This window comes from Furipterus horrens, unplaced genomic scaffold (assembly GCF_987537825.1).
Source record: "Furipterus horrens unplaced genomic scaffold, mFurHor1.1.pri manual_scaffold_4, whole genome shotgun sequence".
Lineage (NCBI taxonomy): Eukaryota > Metazoa > Chordata > Mammalia > Chiroptera > Furipteridae > Furipterus > Furipterus horrens.
Genome location: NW_028327174.1, coordinates 50135632 through 50153490, shown reverse-complemented (window position 1 = coordinate 50153490; position 17859 = coordinate 50135632). Strand labels below are relative to the sequence as shown.

General features: G+C 35.2%; 1 protein-coding gene across 4 annotated transcripts in view; it reads right to left on the bottom strand.

Moving 5' to 3' along the window:
* The window catches only part of SPATS2 (spermatogenesis associated serine rich 2), a 112384-nt gene that overhangs the window by 30727 nt on the left and 63798 nt on the right, over positions 1–17859 (bottom strand). For all 4 annotated transcript variants that reach the window (XM_090273117.1, XM_090273116.1, XM_090273115.1 and 1 more), the window contains exons 3-5: positions 9696–9775; positions 5196–5304; positions 4464–4513 (exon numbers count right to left, since the gene is read on the bottom strand). In XM_090273117.1, the coding sequence (XP_090129243.1) occupies positions 4464–4513; positions 5196–5304; positions 9696–9775 (239 nt within the window). The remainder of the gene's footprint in view (positions 1–4463; positions 4514–5195; positions 5305–9695; positions 9776–17859) is intronic.

Sequence of the window (17859 nt, the reverse complement as noted above, 5' to 3'; positions counted from 1 at the left end):
TAAGCTACAGTAATCAAAACAGTGTGGCAAAAAGACAAATGTATAGACCAATGGAACAGGATAGAGAACCGAGAAACAAACTCTCACATGTATGGTCAAATGACTTTTGACAAGGGTGCCAAGATCATTTAATGGGGAAAGGAGAGTCTTTTTGACAAATGGTGCTGGGAAACTGAAATACCCACATGCAAAAGAAAGAAGCTGGACCCTTACCTAATGCTATGTTCAAAAATTAACTGAGAATGAATCAAAGACATAAATATATGACCTAAAACACTAAAACTATTAGAAGAAAATGTAGAAAAGCATCACAACATTGGAGTTGTCAATCATTTCTTGGATATGACACCAAAGGTACAGGAAACAGAAGAAAAAATAGAAAATTGGACCTTATGAAAATTTTTTTAAATTGTGCATCAAAAGACACTGTATCAACACAGTAAAAAGGCAAACTCACGGAATGGGAGAAAATATTTGTAAATCATATATCTGATAAAGTACCAATATCTGGAATATATAGAAAATTCCTAAAGTCAACAACAAAAAAACAAACAACCCAATTTAAAAATGGGCAAAGGACTTGAATAGACATTATTCTAAAGAAGATATACAAATAGCCAATGAACACATGAAAAGGTGCTCATCATCACTTAATCATTAGAGTAAGACAAATCAAAACGATGAGATACTATCTCAGACTCATCAAATGGCTACTATCAGAAAAACAAGAAAACAAATATTGACAAGGATGTGAATAAACTGGAACTCCTGGGCACTGCTGGTAGGAATGTAAAATGGTACAGCTGCTGTGGAAAATAGTATGGCAGTTCCTCTAAAGATTAAAACTAGAATTACCATATGATGCATCAATTCCATTTCTGGGTACATACCCCAAAGAATTGAAAGCAGGGTATCAAAGACATATTTGTGTACCCATGTTCATTGTAGCATTATTCACAATAGCTAAAACATGGAGGCAGTCCTAGTGTTCATTGATGGAAGAATAGATAAGCAAAATGTGGTGTGTGTGTGTGTATATATATTTCAGCCTATAAAAGGAAGGAAATTCTGCAATATATTGTAACATGAATGGAACCTTGAGAATGTTATGCCAGTTGAAATAAGCTGGTCACAAAAAGACAAATACTGTATGGTTCCACTCATATGAGGTACTCAGAGTAGTGAAAATCATAGAAACAGAAAGCAGAACTGGTGTTTGCCAAAGACCAGAGGGAGGGGAAAATGTGGAGTTACATTTTAATTGGTATAGAGTTTCTGTTTTATAAGATAATGTATATTTGAAAAGTGCTACAAGAGATCTTAAGTTTTCATCGTAAGAAAAAAAATTGTAACCAGATACAGTAATTGATGTTAATTAGACTTATTTCACAGTACATACAAATATTAATCATTATGGTGTACACCTGAAACTAATATGATGTTATACATGTCAATTAGGCTTGATTTTTAAGAAATTAAAATACAAAGCCTTCATTGGCAAATCAGTTCAGATATCAGCTTAGAATAAAAGCCCCCCCCCAAAAAAAAAGTGTTCTGGAGATGAATGGTAGTGATGGTTGTACAACATTACGAATGTATTTAATATTACTAAGCTATACACTTAAAAACAGTTAAAATGGTAAATGCCATGTGTTTTCTACAGTAAGAAACATTTGGAAAAAACACTGCACTACAATATTATTTTTTACCTACTAGATTAGCAAAAGGTCAGAAAGTTTGATTGTAATACTGGAGGGTTGGCAGGGTTGAGGATATGGAGAGACAGGCATTCTCCTATATTACTTGTGGGAATGCAAAGTATGTAGTACTCTCTATGGGAATCTGGTAATACTTATCAAAATTACAAATGCACATACCCTTTGACCTAGCAATTCCACTTCTAGGAATTTATCCTCAGCAATACTAACGCATGTGAAAATGATGTATGTACTCGTTTATTCATGTAAATATTCATAGTAATAGCAAAGGAGTGGAAACAACCAAAATGTTGACCAATAAAAGGACTAGTTAAATTAGTTATGGTACATTCAAACAATAGGATGCCTATACATCCATAAAAAACAAGAAAGCTCTATATATTGACGCAGAACAAGTTCCAAGATATATTATATTTTAAAAAGCAGGCAAAGAAGAGAATATATATTGATATTTGCCTGTATATGCTTAAAATAATCCTGGAAGATGAATGAGAAATTGACAATTCTGTTTGCCTCTGGAGTGGGGCGGCAGGGACAGGATAGAAACATTTCAATGTATTAACTTTTGTAGCTTTGAACTTGGAGCCATAGGACTATATTGCCCAGGCAAATACTAAAATTAAAACAAACAAAAAAGTCCTTTACCTTTTATTTTGACAAACCACAGCTCTACCAGCAACACTTATTCTACTCCTAAGGCTAGACTGATATGACTGCATCACTTCCCCCAAACCCTTCTCATGACCCTCTTTTACAGAGCACTACTGGAACCCTAGATACCATTTTCTCTTCCCCACAGCTCTCGTCCTTCTTTCTCTTAAACATTTTCTCCCATGTAAACTGGCTAAGTTTTCATCTCGCTGTCCCATGTGTGTATTAACTGTCCCAGTAACTAACTGCTCATAGTCACATCCTATTGAAGTGATCCCAACAATTAAATGGACTGGACTTGGGCACTTGGGACTGCCAAACAGAAGCCATTTTTCTTTCTCTAAATTTTAAGAAATTTATGTGTCCAACACATACTTTTCCAGCTTCAAGCATATATTACATCACTAAATAACTTACTATCCTGGATCAATAAATTATTAACCTGGGATTCTCCAGAGCACACAGGGGTATTTATGTTAGGTAAAAGCAATGAGAAGAAATTAAGCAAATATACAGAGCTATAGGTTTGTAGAGCTTCAGGGGAATCTGTAGTAATATGAGGTTCTCCTTGGAAAAAACTCTCAATGGTCAGTGGGGCCAAGCCTAATTTGGTCAAAACTTAACAGATAATCTAATGAAGTGATTTAGAGTCATCAAGAAAGCATTCCAGAACTCCAGTACTATTTGATACAGGAAAAGAATTTTCCAGAGATTTCATAGAGACACCTGATTAAAATCCATACTTTAAACCCTGCCTGGTGTGGCTCAGTTGGTTGGGGGTTGTCCCACAAAGGGAAAGGTTGCCAGTCAGGGCACGTGCCTGGGTTGTGGGTTCGGTCCCCAAAAGGGGCACAATGAGAGGCAACAGATCGATGTTTCTCCCTATCTTTCTCTCTCCCTTTCCTTCTCTCTAAAAGTATAAAAAATATTTTTAAAAAAAACCATACTTCAAGCATTTCCTAAAGGAGCTAGATCTAGAGTACAGAGCTGTGGGAAGCATTTTGAGACCAGTTAGTGTCCTTTGGGGAAAGTGTTCTGGTTTCAAGTTGACAAAGAGAAGGAAATGAAAACTAGTATGTCAGATTTTAGGTACAGTATTCCCTCACTTATCGAGGGTATTATGTTCTAGACCCCCATCCCCGCGATAGGTGAAAATCCATGGAGTAGGAACCTTACATTTATTTTAGTATTTATATATATTTTAAGGCTTTATAAACCCTTCCCACACACTTATAAACCATTCCCAGTCCCTTATTAACCTTTCCCACTCCCTTTTTAACCTTTTCCACACTTTTATAAACACTACTTATGTTCTTAAACATATTCTACACTCTTAAACCTACATAACTTTAACAACATACATATACAGTACCACAAAATCCCGCGATGTAGCAAAAAATCCGCGATAAACAATATAATATTTTTAAAAATCCCGCAATACAGTGAAGCTGTGATAAGTGTACTGCGATATAGAGAGGGACTACTGTACTAGTATTTGTTAGTATTATTTTCCTATTTTAGAGATGAGCAAACTAAGGCACACAAAGGTTAAACAATACTCCCAGGTTACAAAGCCAGTAAGTAGAACAATATAAATCCTGTTCTGATTGACTCCACACCCAAGTGCCTTCTCTCTCCCTAAATTGGAATATCAGACCCTTCTGTATAGCTAATAGTAGCAAAGCCCCTTTTTGGGCTTTAAGTCAAAGATTGTTAATACTAGAGACTACAACACAGTTATCTGACCTAAAAATCTAAACTAATCTGTGATAAGAATGATGTTGAAAACCACAGCCTACATCATTTTCTCTAGTGGAGCTCTGCTTTCGTTGACAAACACTTGTTTCATTCCTGACTAATATTAATATACCTTCAGCAACTGCACATGGCAGGGTCATTCCGTTTCCTGTCATATCACATGGAGGAGACTGTATTCTACTCTATGTACACAGCAGTGTTTCAGCATCACAGAAGACTTTTTTAGACCAGGTGAACAGAAGATGTATATGTAAGTCTTTTATTTCAAATATTTTTGCAGAGTCCAAATATTTTTATAATATTAATATCATGCTTTTAAATTTAATTCATTTTTACCTTTTTCTTGCCTGTTACTGTCCATTCTTTGAGTACTTCACTGGCACTACCTGTAAGAGAAACCAATTACAGATTTCCTCTTTCAGCACATGCACAGTCAAGTAGGAATTAGTGTCCCTGCATTTTGTAATTGCTGGAGAATTTCTAAAGTTCCTAACAAGAAAAGTTAAAGTTCAAGTCTCTGAGCTAACGTTATGAGATAATCATAATCATTCTTATTTTTTGGAATACCTGTACCTGCCCATTTAGATTCCCCTTCCACATGTAATTCCCTCAGTAAGTTCTCCCAAGAAGAGACTAATGTACCCTGACCATTCTGAAATTCTATTATTTATATAGCTTAGAGCAAATACAAAGATGAGTGGTTGCAGCCCGAGTATACCATCCCCCTGCTTGTGAAGATTTCATCTCGGCTATGTTGTTTTACAGACCTGTACACTACCCCAGACCCAAACACTAAATTATACAGAAAACAGATGACAATGAAGAGAAACCTTACACTGTTTGAACCTGTTTATTTTCTACTGGCAGAAAAACAGGAAGAGGGAGACCTAATCTGATGTAGTTATTCAATAATGAGATATCCTTTTTAAGTGGCATGGTATGTTATATTATCATGGGGTCTACTGTATTATCTATGAAACACAAGGTTGCTGAATGAATCTTATAGAAGTCTGAAGCAACTTCTTTTTGAACAAACACCAACATATTAAAAAACTGAACTAGGATTACCTTCCATAAACGCTTGTACTGTTTTGTCCACACAATTATCAAAGTGCTGCAAAACCAGGATGATCTCATTGTTGCTCTTATTGGGAACTATTGCACGCACTGCATTTATCTGGAAAAGATGACAGGGTCATTTAATTTTAACAACTGAAGCCTATTACAGAGTGACATTTCATTCTTAACAATATATATCACTCTTTAGCATCAGAGAGAAAGCATACAACCATCTCACTGGGAATGATTAACAGATGAGTGATAACAGCACATAAAAATGTATTACAAAACTAAGAAAACCAAAACATTTCTAGAAATAGAAGGCATGTGCCAGATTTTATTCCAAGAAAGGGAGGTTTAATTTAGGTATCAGGTATTAATTTTAGAGTTATCATTTCCTCATTTTTAGCATATTGTACAGAAAGGTGGGAAGTTTAATGAACCACCGCCCATAGAAACTTAGATTTTTATATAGCATTTTTCAAAACATTTTATTTCATATCACTTAATTGTATAACACTATATAAAGATAACTTAAATTACTATAAACTATTTCAGGCATACAAAACATAATGAACACTCACTGTGTGACAGCCAGTTTTTTTTAATCCTCACCTGAGGACATTTTTTCATTGCTTTTTACAGAGAAATATCGACGCAAGAGAGAAACACCAATTGTATGCCTGCATCAGGGATTGTAAGCACCTGGACCAGTGACCCAACCTGCAACCTAGGTATGAGCCCGGACTGGGAATTGAACCCTTAACCTTTCAGGCACTGGATGACACTCCAATCAACTGAGCCATACTGGCCAGGGCGAGACAGCCAGTTTATTAAAATAAAATACAGCCAAACCTCAATTCTTGAACAATTCAGTTCTTGACCAAGTTATTCATGGGAAAAATGTTTCATTTGTTTAACAAAACTTTGGGTCTCAACTCTATCCAACAACCTTTCGTGCTGATAACTGTATGATCAGTCACACATCTCTCATGCAACAAACAAAGGAGATTCGGTTTTAAAACAAACTGCTTCTCGGACAGTTTTCCATAACAAATTAAGTTCAAGAACCAAGGTTCTACTGTAGATGCAATTGAAGCCCCCCATGAAGTCCCTCGTAATCCTGTTTCCCTTCTCTCCACAGAGTTCCACCTTCAATATGATGTTATTTCGATACACATTTTTGAATTTGTATGATGTATGTATGCATGTATCCCCAGGTAGTATTAAATATATACTATTGTTTTGCATTATATAAATATTACGTCATATATGTCTATATTCAATTTGCTTTTTTCAAGTAACACTGTTTTTTAGTTTTTTTATGTTGATAAATGCATCTCTTATTTACTTAACTGCTACATAGCATTTACATTGTATGAATATAGCCAATTTATTCATTCTCCTATTGATAAGACACATTGTTTCCAATGTTTGGCCAATATGAAAAATGCTGAACATTCCTATGCTTATTTACTGTTGGCTCTTCAGTGCCTAAAACCATGTTTAGCATATTAAAAAAGAAATTGTGTAGCAGGAACTCAGATCTCTGGGTAAGGGCATGTTTACATGCTCCTCTGTCCAGGTGTCCTGTGGCTCAGGAGATAAGCTGGCCTTGTCTCCTCCTGCGGCTTTAGGCTATACAGGCCACTGAGTCATGGAATCCTGAGAACAAAGAGATCTGTTAAGTACTCCATCTGCCTCCTTGTAAATAAAGTCTTAATTGGATCTGGCCTCGAGGACTAGTGGGCCTGCTTTGTATCCTTGATAGGTGCTATCTAAGTCATAAGTTACCCTAGCTGTATTTTACACATTAATGATACATTGTAAGAATTCTTTCACTATTGGCTGTAGAGCCACCCCTCCCTGTTCTATTTTTTTGTAACTTTTGAAATCCTAATAAAATGACGGTGGGGTCTCATGCTCTCCGCTGACTGCCAGAGAGTGCTGCAGCCCCCCAATTGTTTTTATCATTCTGCTTGCTGGAATTACTTGCGTGTCCGGGATCACAATTAAATCGACAAAATTGGTCTTCTGTGAACAGTGAGAGAATGTCTCTTGTATATAACCACTAGTAGAATTTCTGAATAGCAGGGCATCTACAAATTCATTAGGTAATGACAAATTGCTCTTTAAAATAGGTATGTCGATTTTGTCAGGTTTATTCCCAAGGTCTTTTAATTGTTTGAGATTAAAAATATATAATAATTGCATAGTTTTCATTTTTATATATCAGTATTTATCCAGCAAGCTTGATGAACTCTTAGTATCCCTAATAATTTGTTGCTTTCTTGATTTTTCTATGGAGATAAACTGTATTGTATATAAATAGCAGTTTTTTACTTCCCTTCCAATCCTTGTAATTTTCATTTCTTGTCTTACTGTACAATGTAAAATTAGCCATTTCTCTAAAAAGACCTGTTTTTTTTGGCAGGAAGTGGTAGGTAGAAACCAAGATCTAAGAGTTAGGGGTGTATACTGCCAGATCGAGCTAGGAGATTTTGTTTTTTACAATATGAATTCATATATAATATTCAAATATAATATTAAAAGTTTTCTTATATGATTTTAAACATTTATCTCTTTCCTCTAAACTGAAAGTTTTAGTTCCTAAAAGTGTTAATTTAGTGATTTGCTTTATTTTTTAATATTCATAAAATATTACTAATAACACTATGATACATTACTACTAATGAAAAAACACTTAATAAAATTTAAGATTTGCAATTTGTTTTGTCCTTTAAATATATCCCTCTAATCATGTACAGTAAGAATATTGTGTTCAGTGGGAAGATTTGTTTTAGTTCACCCTTTCCCTGAAGGTAAAATATTTTTAGGATCTTAATCTTATGTAAGACCTCGGCCCCAATTCCTAACCTAGGATAAGCCTTGAGCTTTATGACCCCGTATGGTAAAACCCATTTGTTACTGAGACTGGCAAAATACATCACAGCTGCCTAGCTCAGGCTTACTCTACTCTGGTTTTTCATTCCCTTTATATACTTAGCCCCTAGGGATTTCCCTAACTTTGTCTGTTCAGCTATGCATTTAAAATTATGTGTTCTTTTTCGTTCTATATTTTTCAGTATTTTATATTATGAATGTTTTCAAGTTTTCTAGTCAGCAATAATACTTGAAAAGGAAGTCCTTTTATAGATAAGAAGTATCTTGTCCAAGTAATAAGTAGAGTCTGTATTAGAACATAAGTCTTTTTTAGTACACTTGCTTTCACATCATTCTATGCTTGTTTTGTTTCAGGCTTAATTAAACAATGGTAAGGTTTAAAACTATAGAAGTGGGAAGGAGTATAACCTATAATCCAAAAACGGATAATTTCATTTTTGAGATGAGCAAAAAACTTAACACTGATCACTAGAAAATGGATTTTAGGCCCTGGCTGGTATGGCTCAGTGGATTGAGTGCCGGCCTGCAAACCAAAGTGTTGCTGGTTAGATTCTCAGTCAGGGTACATGCCTAGGTTGTGGGACAGGTCCCCAGTTGGGGGCACGGAAGAGGCAACCAATCAATGTTTCTCTTGCACATCAATGTTTCTCCCCCATCCCTGTTCTCCCTCTCTAAAAATAAATAAAATCTAAAAAATGGATTTTAGGCAAAATTTACAGATTCAACAATAATGGTAAGAATCTGGTAACTTAAAATGTATAAGTGTTTATATTACTGAAACAATATATATCTTTGACTCCATAGATATATACTTTTTATAACAAGACAAAATATTTTAAAGCACATAAAGCTTTTGTTTTATGTTTTTCTCAGTATAGCTCATTTAGTGTTATACTACAAAAAAACACCTGGTTTTCTTCCAAAGGAATGTTACTTGGAAAATCTATTTCTCATTTGGCTCTGAAGTCTCCTGAACTTCAGAATCCTCTTCAAGTGAATGGGAAGATCCTAGTCAGCTTGTTCCTTTAAGAATGTTGCCAAATGAGATACACACTTAGCCATATAAATATGTTACAATATTCATTAATATTAAGGTGTCTTCAAAGGAATTTAGAATGAATAGAGAGAGAGATATGCAAAAAAATTCATGTTTGCACTTAATAGGCTCTGATTCCTCAAAGCCTTCATGGTAGTTACTCTTCGATATACAGTGGTGTTCTGTTTTGTTCTTAAAAGTTTCATTTTCTTAATGAGGGTGCCTAGTCACTGATTGTATCAGTACCTAAATTTTAGTATGACATTCAAGTTTACTATCTACAGCAGTGATTTTCAACCTTTTTCATCTCAGGGCACATATAAACTAATTACAAAAATTCTGCAGCACACCAAAAATATTTTTTTTCCCAATCTAACCAAAAAAATAGGTATAATTTTAATTCATTCATGCCGGACGTCTCTTGTGTTGGCTGTTGTAATTTTTTTTTAATTTGACAATCTAAGGGAAAAGGGATCAGTGCTCCTGACTAAACAGTCAGGTATTGCAAGTTTTAAAAATTCTTGCAGAACACCAGTTAAAAATTGCTGATCTACAGTAACTAATCATACCTTCTCTTTCATGTTCTCAAAAGTTCCTCCCTGGGCCAGTACAGTATTTGACTGCAAATCAAAAATGAATCCTGATGAATCTGAAAGAATGAGAAGGAAAAAATACGTTCAACAAGATCCAAAACTGACATGTGATCCATCCCCCAAACAGAAGGGCCAATACTAGCTGCTCTTCTGCCTTAAAGAGTTAACTTACTTTGTAAATTCTATTATATAGATCACTGACAACTACATTTGAGTTAAAATTATAAAATAAAATTTGATTTTAATAGAAACTGTCACAGAGAAAAACACTAAATACACCAACTAAATTAAACTGTCCAGTAATCCTTAATTATCTTTAATTATTTTATCTTAATTTAAAAGTCTCTCTAGAAATGTTGAAAGTAAACGGCTCCCCAAGGTAAAATTTAACACCTAACAAATCTGAAAATGTGAGTAAGGATGGGAGCTTCTGTGGCAATAACAACAACATGAAAGTAATTTCAACCTTCTAGACTGCATCACACACATTGGGTTTTCAGACTATGAACTCCATGAATATATTCATGTTTGTGTTCCCAATATAATGCTCGATGAAGCAATGTACCTAGGTTTACGTTACCAGCACAACATGGGAAAACTTAGTTTAGTGTGATTGATTACAGAAAGAGCCTGGCTTCCCTGTACTTACAAAGAAAAGGCTATCCACACACTTAATCAATTCGTTTACCTGAGACTACTATGAATTACCTCAGCTTTAAACACCTGACAACTTTGTTTTACTCTAATGAGATGCAATCCAGGAAATGGTTAGAATGCTTCTCAGATTCTGATGTGTATACTTATCTGGGGAATCTTAGCTTAAAACGTAGGTTCTGATTCAGTAGTCTAGCCTGTGGCCTGAGATTTTTACTCCCTGGTGGTATCAACATTGCTGATTCATGCACCATACTTGGGAGTAGCTTAGGGGTTAGAATTTCAAGAAAGCAAGTAAAAGGGAAGGTTTTGAAAAAAGGGGTTGCGGTGTTCTGAATGGTTGTGTCCCGGCCCTCCACCCCAAATTCTTATGTCAATATACTAAAGTGCTAGCATTAGTAGTTGGGGCCTCTGGAAGGTACATAAATCATGGGAGCAGAGCTCTCATGAATGGGACAAGTGCTCTTACGAAAGTGATTGCACAGAGCTCCCCAGCCCCTGCCACCAAGTGATGCAAGAGGTCTGTGAGCCAGAGCGCGCCCTCACCAGGCCATGCTGACACTCTGAGCTCAAACTTCAGCCTCTAGAGCTGTGAGAAATTAATTTCTGTTGTTTTATAAGCCACCAGTTTGTTACAGCAACCTGAATGGGCAGGGGTTTAAGAAAACAGCAATATTCTAGTACATTTTCCAAATTCTTTTGCTATTACTACAGATCTGTTTTAATTAAAGCCTCTTTTATAGCTCAATCTTTATTCTGTGTTTTCAAATACCTCCTAGTTGCTATGGAAGATTGATAATTTTTAAGTTAGAATGATAACATATTTTGGTACAAAAGGTGGAAAAAAGTATATGAACACAATGTACGTCATTCCAAGAGAAAATATGCTTGCCAGTTACCAATGAAGCGTGAACTGATTTAGGTTTAACCTCTGTAATACTGGCAGATTTGAGAATGTTAGATGAAACACCAGGTTGCACTTACACAAACTCAGTATTTAAGCCTTAGTTTTCCAGACGACTACATGATTAATTCCCAATTCTCTTTAATAACTGAAGAGAGACAGTATATAAACATGAAAATCCTATACAGCCAAAATACTATCCAGCAACCTTCTCAGAATTGCTATAGGTTAGCCAAATGATACAACTTGAATATTGTAAGCTCTCTCTCCCAAAGACATATTAACGAGCAGTGAGATGATACAAGGGAATTCAATATTCTTATTAGAGAATCAAACCACCAATCTCTTTTACAAAGTAAAGCAGCATTTTGGTGTCCATATTTAAATGAACTATCAGTATTATTAGCTTCTTATACAATACATCATCTAACAGTTTTTTTTTTGCCTTTAACAACACACTAGATGAAACAAAGTACAAGGAAAACAAAGGGTAGTTCTGCAAACACCTTCGGTTATTATCCCCCCAAAATTAGCACAGTATTATTAGGGTTCAGCTGGCATACAAATTAGGATAATAATTAAAAATACATAAAGCAGCTATTTCAGTCAGGATCCCAGCAGGAAACAAATGGCACATTTGAATCAGGAAATCTAAGGAGTTTTTTAAAAAGACTATTTTAGAAGGTGCTAGTAGGGAGTAGGGAAACCACAAGATGGAGTGCAGTTACCCCTTGGCTAATAACAGCAACGTGCATTGCTACCCTGAGGTTTTAAAGAGGTGTAAGGAGACACCAATTACTGGAAGGAGACAAGAGGCCTTTTTCATCTTTGCTGCATCTGCTGTGGTAAAGGCCGTAGGACAGTGGCTATGATCTTTGGTCAAAGGTCACAGTAAACCCATAGTGACCCCTCAGGGAAAGATTGGGGGAATAAATACCCCTACCTCACTCTCTTCTTTGCCTGATCTCCTGCCCAAGCTGCCCAAGGGCCAAACCCAACCACACACCAGACGGTAGAAGAGCCACTGCGGTAGTATTTATCCTTTAAATGAGTTCACCAGAAAGGGAAAGCAGTAATTTAATATCTTAACTTGTCTGTTCACCTACTAATACTGCCTCTTAAACCAACAATTCAAGTAGATATGAAACCCAATATCAAAGAACTAGAGTTTAAGTGCCTCTCAGCATTACAGAGAAAGTTATTTTTAATTCCCATCAAAAATATTTAGTGATTTAACAATTCTCTTATTTTTACATGCAAAGAAAGCCCAAGATTTACTTAACTCCATGGTAGGAAATAAGGCAAGATCTCATTCTATGATAGAAGAACATGTATACTCTATCAGAAATAAATTTTTAAGGAAAAAATGCAGTTAAATACTATTATCGGGGAAGATTCATAAAGGATATGAGGAATAACAGAATGAATTTTCTTTTTATCATTTATTTTCCTCTATCAGGAACCATCTTAGAAGTTTCTTGAATTATTTCAAATAGGAACATTTTGAAAAAAGTATGTAATTTACACTATCACTAACATATTTGTAAATACTGCAGGCTTTGTTATTATTGCTTTTGCTGGCTTCAAAAATCAGGCAGAAGTTGTTCTAGGCATTGAGAATGACACAGAAATGTCTGAGTCTGATTATCCCACATATAAAACCAACCTTGAACAATTTTTTAAAACTGAATTATAACCCTGACTGGTGTGGCTCAGAGGATTGAGCCACGGCCTGGGAACCAAAGGGTCGCCGGTTTGATTCCCAGTCAGGGCACATGCCTGGGTGGCAGGCCAGGTCCCCAGTTGGGGGCATGTAAGAGGCAATCATACACTGATGTTTCTCTCATTCTCTTTCTCTTTCCCTTCCCCTCTCTCTAAAAATAAATAAAATCTTAAAAACAAAAACAAATGAAGTATAATTAACATTTATATAGCATTATATTAATTTTAGGTGTACAACATAAGGATTTGACATTTGTATATACTGTAAAATAATCACCACACTAAGTCTAGTTAACATCATTTACCATACATGATTACAACTTTTTTTCTTGTGATGAGATTTACTTTTAGCAACCTTCAAATATGCAATACAGTATAATTAACTATATAGTCACCATGTTCTACATTACATCCCCGGGACTTATATAACTGGAAATCTGTACCTTTTGACACTTTACCCATTTCGCCACCCTCCCCCCACACCCTATCCCTGCCTCTGGTAACCACCAATCTATTCTCTGTATCTATGAGCAAGGTTTATTTATTCTTATTGATTTGAGAGAGGGAGAGAGATGGAGGGGGAGAGAGAGAGAGAGAAACATCAATTTGTTGTTCCACTTTTTTATGCAGTCGCTGATTGCTTCTTGTATGTGTATGTGCCCTGACCAGAGATCAAACTCACAACCTTGGTGTATTGGAATGATGCTCTAACCAACGGAGCTACCCAGCCAAGTCTGGTTTTCTTTGTTTTGTTTTTAGATTCCACATATTGGAATGATATTTATCTTTCTCTGTCTGATTTACTTCACTTAGCATAATGCCCTCAAAGTCCATCCATGTTGTCACAAATGACAAGATTTCTTTCTTTTCATGATTGAATTATAATCATACACGTCATATTTTCTTTATCCATTCATCCATTGATGAATACTTAGGTTGTTTCCATATCTTAACTATTGCAAATAATGTTTCAAGGGGGTGCATGTATCTTTTTGAATTAGTGTCTTTGTATTCTTCAGATAAATTCCCCAAAGTAGAACTGCTGGATCATATGGTAGTTCAATTTTTAATTTTTTGAGGAAACTCCACACTATTTTCTACAGTGGCTGTACCAATCTACATTCCACCAACACAAGATTCCCTTTTCTCTGCACCATGGACACTTGTTATTTCATATCTTTTTGATAATAGCTATTCTAGGAGGTGTAAGAACTATGGTTTTGATTTGCATTTCTCTTATGGTTAGTGATGTTGGGCACTTTTTCATGCACCTGCTGGCCATCTATATGTCTTCTTTGGAATTAAACAAGTATCCTAACAAGTTTTGAACCATGGTAACTCACCAAATATGATTCTCAAGTGCCATTATTTTAACAGTACCTTGATATATTATCACCTTTCTTCTAAGGATCTCAGTTTCTTGTTATTATTCATTGATATTCCTTACACATACATAAAACAAGTTGGGTAACAAAATTATTCACATTTTACCCTGGCCAAAGAGAGGCCACAGAGATGAGATCCAATTAAATGTGGTAAGATCTGAGGTGAAGAGGCCTATCCAAAGAGATAATTTAACAAGTGTAACAATCACTTGTCATATTTTCTCAAACTATATAAGCTTCCTCTTAAAAATTAAAAAGTAAACTCAAAAACAGACGTTAAGTGCCAAATCTTACAGAAGTGGTATCTTATGAACAATTAAACAACCTGAAGTTCTCCTTTAGAGTGAACACAGACAATATTCAACCACCAGTGCCTTCAAATAGTTTTTTTGTCATGCCAATTTTGAGAATAATCCACATAAAAGTAAAAAGACAAGTAGAGTTCAGCTACTTCATGTGCACTAGTGGCAAATATAGGGACAGGGTAGTTATATTGTACAAATGGGACTGCAAGTGACGGACAGTGGTGTGGTGATAGCCTGAGGCGGGGAGCAGGGGCTGGGTGGAGGTGGGCAAAGGGCGGAAAAGTGGGGACAACTATAATAGTGTAAACAATAAAAAATAAAGAAAAAACTATTGATTGCATACATGCAAAAACAAACAAACAAGAAAGAAACCAAATGTGAGTGCAAGGAAAAGTTACTGTCACAGACACTACTAGCTAAAACCTGGAGTGTTATTTACAACTTCAAAATTGAATATGCCACAGAGTTCAATTTCCTAGGTCATAATACTCTCTTCTGCCAATTAACCAACTAAGCTTGGAAGATTTATGCCTGTTTTGGTAAGAAATAAGATATTTATATATATTTTAAAGGAGAGATAATGTGCAAATAATGGGCAATCAAGCTTGGAAGGGGAGCAAATTAGAGATGGGAAATTTTGAAAGATAGCTCTGTCAAAGTGTCATTTTGTAAGACTTCTGAAAGACGGTTTTAAGGAATTCTACCACAGTGTACTGTTGTGGTCTTCTGAAATGTTAATACATTTTATATTTAGTTCTTTAAGTTATTAAGAAGCTTCCATCTTGGCTGCCAATGGTCAAACACACAAATCCTCTCAGTAAGTCTCATCAACTGGTCTTCCTAGCCACCCCAGGTGACCACTGTGCCTTCACATTCAGAAAAATGCATTCTTTAATGATCGATCTGCTAAACAGGCCTTTAATGATAAAAGCAGCCTTTTATTTTATTTTTTAAAGCTGTCTTTTATGTCTCTGATAGCTCTGCTTTCATTTGTCATATATCATTAATTTTTTTTCTTTACTTTGTTCCTTCGAGTGCTTTCTCAACTACAGTCTAAAGGATGTTCGGCCTCTTCTTATAAGACAAGGCACTTACACTGGGAAATTTCCAAAATTCTAGAGTGAGTTCTGATTTTTCCATGTAGAACTTGATGGAAAGTCAGGGTATTTATTAAAGATACAGACAAGCAATTAAATCCTACCTTACTCACACCAATAGATTTTCCCAGGTTTCCAGCAGAGGCAACAGAATAAGCTTCTATTTTTTAAGTTTCAAGAATTCTTGAGGTTTTCTTTGTTTAAAAGGTTTGCTGGTCCTAATAACAATTCTGTCCATTTTTGCACGAATGGTGATTGGATAGGAAACTCAGTCCACCTTTCAAAAACCTTATTAATATACTCTAGAGAATAGCCAGGAGGCAATAATATTGATTCTAGTGCCCAACCTCTTCTGCCTCAATACCATTTCTCATAATCTGGAATCAGTTGTCCCACATATGAAATGAATAAACGATTTAAAAATTTCTTTCCTAGTCTTTACTATCCTTTAGAAATGCAGGAATTCTACCAGCTGTTCCAGGAAAGAAACTCAATTTCATAAGTCAAAATAATTAAAGCATTTAAGAACAGTGATTTAAAAAACAAACCAAAACCACCACAAATTTTTATTTAATAAGATCAGTACATATTCTCTGCTGAGTCTAGATAATTTCTGAGCTATTTTTTTTTTAAAAAGAACTTTGTATATAGTCCCATGGATTACATGAATTTAAAACTTAGAAAATTATGAAGTCACATGATGATTATTTTGATATCTGTTTACAGCCAACATTCAGGCTTTTTAAAGGAAAAGTGCACTAAAATAGAATAAAAATTAAAATATTTAGTCATATCTTTCTTTATTTCCAAGTAGCGAGAAGGACTGATATGAGTTTTATCCTTCTACTTCCTAATCTCACCCTTCCTTTTGGGAAAGGTAAAAATAAATTGTGATGTGGTTAAAAGATGGACAGCCAATAAAAATAGGGGGGAAAAGAAATCAAGAAAACTAGATCATCTAAAAGCCATAAAAATCCGTCTGCAAATAAATACTGTTCTATAAAATGCCTCTGTGTGAGCTGGTCAATTAAGTCTGTAGAAAAACATACTTTTTCAGCTACTAAGGGCCTATTTCGAGTCTCTCTTACAAGTCAAACCCTCATTTTTAGATTTCACTGGTATTTCTCTATTTAATGGGATCTTCTATTTTATGGGATTATTATTCTTCGATGTTACTGCAATATATGCCATACTTCTGGGCTTAGATGGATTAGGTGAGCTGAATGCACATCTTTTATTATTATTATTATTTTTTAATTATTTCCTACTTCACACTGTCCTTCAGACTCTCAAGCATTCTATCAGCTATTACAGGAAACTCAATTACACAAGTCAAAAAAAATTAAAACATTTAAGAACTGTGATATTTAAAAGTCAAACAAATCTGCCCTGGCTGAGTAGCTCAGTTGGTTAGAGCATCATCCTGATATACCAAGGTTATGGGTTTGATCTCCAGTCAGGGCACGTATAGGAAGCAACCAATGAGTGCATAAATAAGTGGAACAACAAACTGATGGTTCTCTGCCCCACCCTTCCTCTCTCTAAAATAAATTTTAAAAAATTTTTTAAGTCAAATCTTTAATTACTAAGATAAGTACAGACCAGCTGGTATGATTTTTGAGAATCTGAAGGAGAGTGAGTAAGAAGAAACCATCTTTTTAAAACTGTATGTTGTATGTGAGAGATATTCTCTTATCATTGTAAAAGACTTTGCTTTGGATGTGCCTTCTAGCCCTATAAAATAGTCAATGTCATCCTGCCCCACTGCATCCCATTCCCTTGCCTCAAAGTACAGAAATGAACAAGTCAATTCTAATCATATGCTTCTGTCTCCAACAAAATACCCTTCTCATTAAAAAACCTACAGCACTGCAAAATCTATCACTCTTCACTCATTAACCTCATGCAAATAAGAATTCAATCTATTCGCTTCTTCTTTCTTAAACTGACTTATGGATCAATAATCTACTTTAATCACAAATATTTCTATTTTCAAATACTTGTTATAATTATCACAAGGTGAATCCTAGCTTTTAAGTGTTATACTTGTGAAGATACGAAACTTGCTACTTA